This window comes from Sinocyclocheilus grahami, unplaced genomic scaffold (assembly GCF_001515645.1).
Source record: "Sinocyclocheilus grahami isolate Dianchi unplaced genomic scaffold, SAMN03320097.WGS_v1.1 scaffold1614.1, whole genome shotgun sequence".
Taxonomy (NCBI): domain Eukaryota; kingdom Metazoa; phylum Chordata; class Actinopteri; order Cypriniformes; family Cyprinidae; genus Sinocyclocheilus; species Sinocyclocheilus grahami.
In genome coordinates this window covers 46,119-51,141 of record NW_015506793.1, presented here as the reverse complement: position 1 = coordinate 51,141, position 5,023 = coordinate 46,119, and the positions used below count along the sequence as shown (strand labels likewise).

The 5,023-nt window shown below is 41.3% G+C and overlaps 1 protein-coding gene across 1 annotated transcript in view; it reads right to left on the bottom strand.

Moving 5' to 3' along the window:
* Positions 1–5,023, bottom strand: part of LOC107571573 (myosin heavy chain, fast skeletal muscle-like) — a 22,463-nt gene that overhangs the window by 7,230 nt on the left and 10,210 nt on the right. Inside the window, exons 19-31 of the mRNA XM_016257906.1 lie at positions 3,649–3,766; positions 3,421–3,544; positions 3,180–3,316; positions 2,836–3,091; positions 2,508–2,750; positions 2,248–2,424; positions 2,007–2,152; positions 1,829–1,919; positions 1,331–1,720; positions 1,057–1,183; positions 807–925; positions 495–691; positions 221–404 (exon numbers count right to left, since the gene is read on the bottom strand). Coding sequence (XP_016113392.1) covers positions 221–404; positions 495–691; positions 807–925; positions 1,057–1,183; positions 1,331–1,720; positions 1,829–1,919; positions 2,007–2,152; positions 2,248–2,424; positions 2,508–2,750; positions 2,836–3,091; positions 3,180–3,316; positions 3,421–3,544; positions 3,649–3,766 — 2,309 coding nt within the window. The remainder of the gene's footprint in view (positions 1–220; positions 405–494; positions 692–806; positions 926–1,056; positions 1,184–1,330; positions 1,721–1,828; positions 1,920–2,006; positions 2,153–2,247; positions 2,425–2,507; positions 2,751–2,835; positions 3,092–3,179; positions 3,317–3,420; positions 3,545–3,648; positions 3,767–5,023) is intronic.

Genomic DNA, 5,023 nt, shown 5'->3' with positions numbered 1-5,023 from the left:
TGGTCAAGAGCTTCTTCATAGGAGTTCTTCATTTTGAAAAGCTCAGTACTGAGAGAACGAGCTTCTTTCTGAGCACCTTCTAGTTCAGCCTGGCTTTCCTCATACTTCTGTTTCCACTCTGCTAGGACCTGATGATGAAAGAAGTGTAATAATTGTTAATTTGCAAAGTCAATGGATCAAGGTATACTGTAGATTTAAAGATTATCCACATCCTTCTAACCTTATCAAAGTTTCTTTGCTTCTTGTCAAGGTTGGCAGCCAATGCATTTGCCCTCTCCACATCAATCATGAGGTCCTCTACTTCACCCTGCAGTCTCTGCTTGGTCTTTTCCAGTGAGGCACACTTGGAGTTCACTGCCTCAATGGATTCTTCAGCATCCTGCAGACGCTGTGCAAGCTTTTTCCTGAAGAATGTGGTATACATTTTGAAATCTTGCTAATATTTGTTATTAAATGTAGAGTACTAATGATTGTTTATTCTTTGCTGTATTTACTTGGCTTCCTCAAGCTCCTCAGTGCGCTGGATGGCATCAGTCTCATATCTGGCTCTCCACTGCGCCACCTCACTGTTGGCCTTAGACATTCCACGCTGGAGTTCAGCTTTGGCTTCCTGTTCCTCCTCATACTGCTCTCTGAGCAAATCACAGTCATGGCGGGCAGACTGAACCGCATGGGCCAGAGCATTCTTAGCCTTGAAGTCAAAAGTGAAAAACATTGAAGTGAAACTATTTCGTTTCCTATTGTGCACAGCTATGTTCATAGCTATACACAGTACCTGATAACAGATTTATTTTGAAGGTACACACCTTAAGCTCTTCTTCAATATGTCTTTTGAGTTCCTCAATCTGCTGAGTGTAAGCCTGTTTGCCTCTTGTCAGTTGAGAAACAAGAGCTTCTTTCTCCTCCAGTTGACGGCCAAATTCACCTAGTATGAGACAATGTATAACTTATGATTCACAAAATAGTTGTATGATGTCAGTAATGGGTTTTTGAATCACTTCTGTTTTTGCACAGTTCTGTGGCATTGTGTGCATCGTATATTCAGTATTTACTTACCATTTTCAGTTTGGAGCCTTGCCTTTAGGGTATTTAAATCATTAAGTTGGCGTACAAACTCATCATTCTTTGATTTTAGCTCACTTGCTTGGTCTTCTAATGTACGGCACATCTTTTCAAGGTTTGCCTACATAAATTAAGAAATATAAACTTTTTTGAACTCCCTGAGATTCTTTTGGAAATTGTTCACATTTCAAGCTCCTAAAGTTAAAGTAGTTTTGAAAAACTAATAATAGATCTTTACTTTTTAAGTTTTCTCAACATTGTACAGTACCTTTGCTTTAGCCACAGCCTCCATGTTGCTTGACAAGTCATCAATCTCCATCTTGTATTCACTCTTCTCCTTCTCCAGCTTCTGCTTGACCCGCTGGAGGTTGTCGATCTGTTCTCCGAGTTCAGCCACACTGTCTGCCTGCTTCTTTCGGAGAGCTGCAGCTGTAGCTTCATGCTGCAAGGTAGACTCTTCCAGATCACGACGCATCTTCTGGAATTCGGCTTCGCGCTTCTTGTTCATCTCAATCTGAGCAGCAGTGGCACCACCAGCTTCCTCAAGCCTCTCACTGATCTCTTCAAGTTCCCTGGAGAGATCAGCTCTCTGCTTCTCCACTTTGGCACGAGCAGATCGCTCTGCCTCAATTTCCTCTTCCAGCTCCTCTATACGGGCCTGAATAAAGAAAGATAAATAATTCTTTAGTGATCTTTGTAATGTGGGTTTTCACAGCTATGCATCTACTTCCCCATTTCACATCGGAAAGATTGGGGTTAGTGTTACCTGAAGTTCTTTGATCTTCTTCTGAAGCTGTGCTCCCAAAGACTGTTCATCCTCAATCTTGCTGAGAAGTTGACTTATCTCAAAGTCCCTCCTGTTTTTAAAGTAGCATTTTGTAAAATGTGCAAAATACTTAACTTTTTAAACATGTTTAATTGTGTAAAGACAGATGCCTACTCACTTTTTGATCTTCTCATCTGATTGCTGTTTCTCATTCTCCAGGTCCATTATGGACTCCTGGGCCAGTTTCAGATCACCCTCAAGCTTTCTCTTGGCTCTCTCAAGGTCCATACGGAGCTTCTTCTCTTGTTCCAGAGAGCCCTCAAGCTATTGTGACAGAAACCAGAGCAATAAAATATTAATTAGCAACAATTTTACTTTCCCATTGATTTATGGTCTTATTCTCATGCTAAACATCTTACATCGTCAACTTGCTGCTCAAGCTTTGTCTTAGATTTAGTCAGAGTGTTGACTTTGTCTTCCTCTGCCTGAAGGTCATCAAGAGTCTGCTGGTGTGCCTCTTGGAGGGCTTTCTTCTCTTTGCTCAGCTTGGCAATGCTCTCATCCTGAGAGGCCATCTCCTCCGTCAGGTTTTTCACCTACATGGAAACATTGTTTACATGGTTTAATTCTCAAGAGCCTAAACTCAGAAGTGTGAACAAGATGTGAGAAGAATATTGACCTTATTTTCTGTTGCATGTTTCTCCTTCTCCACTTTTGCCAAGGTGAGCTCCAGGTCATCAATGTCTTTCTTCAGCTCGGAGCATTCATCCTCCAGTTTCCTCTTCTTGGCAGTCAGTTCAGCATTGATTTCCTCTTCATCCTCCAGTCTCTCGCTTGTCTCTTTGAGTTTGGCCTCGAGCTGGATCTTGCTTTTGATGAGTCCTTCACATCTCTCCTCAGCGTCAGAGAGGTTTTCAGATTCCTGTTCATTGACATGGATGTAGTTAATGATATATGTTCATAGCTGTAGGATCCATATTAGGATCAATAAGAGCTGAAATACTCACAGAAGCTACTTGCAGTTGAAGATCGTTTTTCTCCTGAAGAAGTGACACCATTTTCTCCTCAAGCTCCTTCTTTTTAGCTAATGCCTTTGCTAAATCTTCTTTCATCTTCTCAAAGTTTTCCTTCATTGCCACCATTTCTTTCTCAGTCTCTGCACTCTTCAGAAGAGGCTTGATCTTGAAGTAGAGCTTCATCCATGGCCAATGTTTGACATTCATGAATGAGCGGATGTTGTATTGGATGGAATAAATTGCTTCTCTGTGTAAAATGTAATCAGTTAATCAGTCATTATCACTTTGTGGTTTTGAAGAGTTGTGTTCCAGACAGTTTTGTAAGTTCATTGTACCTCCTCTCCATCATTTTGACAAACTCCTTCCTCATGACGTATCCACGGCACAAAGCCTGAGTCATGGTAACCAGATGTGCTAGTTTCTCATCTCTCATCTCCTCAAGAGTACCCAACAGACCAGCTTTGAAGAACACCTGTATAAATAAAATGATATACAAGTATATAATGATATACTAGTGGTACATTATATAAGCCTTTCCATGTAGATTTGAGCTTAGACATTTGCTGAGTAGCTCACCTTGGTGTGTCCAAACTTGTATTGGGTGTGGTCCACATCAATAGAGGCCAAGAGTTTCTCTGAAGCCTTTTTGTTGTCAATGAACTGTCCCTCAGGGATAACGCTAGCATTTAATACTTTGTATCTAGAGGACATTCATGGGAGAGTTGTTCTCGTGAAACATGTAAAATGGTGAAGATTAGGTAATGCATCATCTCTAAGTAAGATGTTGTAAAAAGGTGTCTTTACCTCTGCTTGAAGTCACCGTAGAGGATTCTGCTGGGGAAACCCTTCCTGCAGATTCTGATACCCTCCAGCACACCATTACACCTGAGCTGGTGGATAACCAGGAAGTTCTCCATCAGACCTGAAATACAAATGTTCTTAAGGTTCCAGAGATATTCTGATCCATTTCAGCCTTTAGGGATTAAGTTTACCTGGAGTCTTGGATTCATTAGGAATCAAGCAGCGCACAAAGTGAGGGTGAGTGCTCCTCAGGTTAGTCATCAGCTTACCCAAGTTCTCCTGTGGAAATGTTTATGCCATTAGTCCAGTGTTTAATGGAGAAGACGTTCACATCCTTCATTAAAAGGGAGAATCTGTTTACCCTAAAAAGTGCAGACACCGTCTGGAAGGAACCACCTTTCTTCTTGCCTTTCTTTCCACCACCGCCCTCAGCTGTTTTATATCATTGAAAGTTGTTAATGTTCAATTTGTGTTGCTTTCCATTAACTTTTTCAATAAATCACTATGTGATAATGTCTTGCACATAATTAAAACACAAAGGAATTCGGGAAATTCAGATGTTCGTACCTTCAGCATGAGCAACATACAGTAAGGCCAGCAGTTTGACTGATGACTTTTGGTAGAGTTGCACGACAGAGTCGTTTAGTGGATCCTTGTTCTTGTCCAACCAGCCACCAATGTTGTAGTCCACAGTGCCGGCATAGTGCATCAGAGAGAAGTGGGCCTCTGCCTTACCTTTGGCAGGCTTGGGCTTCTGGAAAGCTGCACTTTTGCCCAGATGCTGATCATGCAGCTTGTTTTTGAAACTTGTGTCTGTAGCCTTGGGGAACATGCACTCTTCTTCAAGGATGGAGAAGATGCCCATTGGCTGTTGAAGAAATATTCACACTTGAGTACAGACACAATGAGAATAGTCATTTTAATTGACTGAATATCCTCTTACCTTCTCAATAAGCTCAATGCAGGCAGCCAAGTCCATACCAAAGTCAATGAACTCCCATTCAATGCCTTCTTTCTTGTACTCCTCTTGCTCCAGAACAAACATGTGGTGATTGAAGAACTGTTGCAGTTTCTCATTTGTGAAATTGATGCAAAGCTGCTCCAAGCTGTTGAACTGAAAATTAAACAGAAACAAGCTCTTACTGCTGAATGTTATCTATTATGTCTCATTTTTTTACAGACATTAATGATGCTCACATCAAAGATCTCAAATCCAGCGATGTCCAGCACACCAATGAAGAACTGTCTAGGCTGCTTGGTGTCCAACATCTCATTGATACGGACCACCATCCACAAGAACATTTTCTCATATACAGACTTGCTGAGTGCAGAGACTGAATTGTTCACCTGAAAAATTCAGAAGTCAGCGTAACTGATA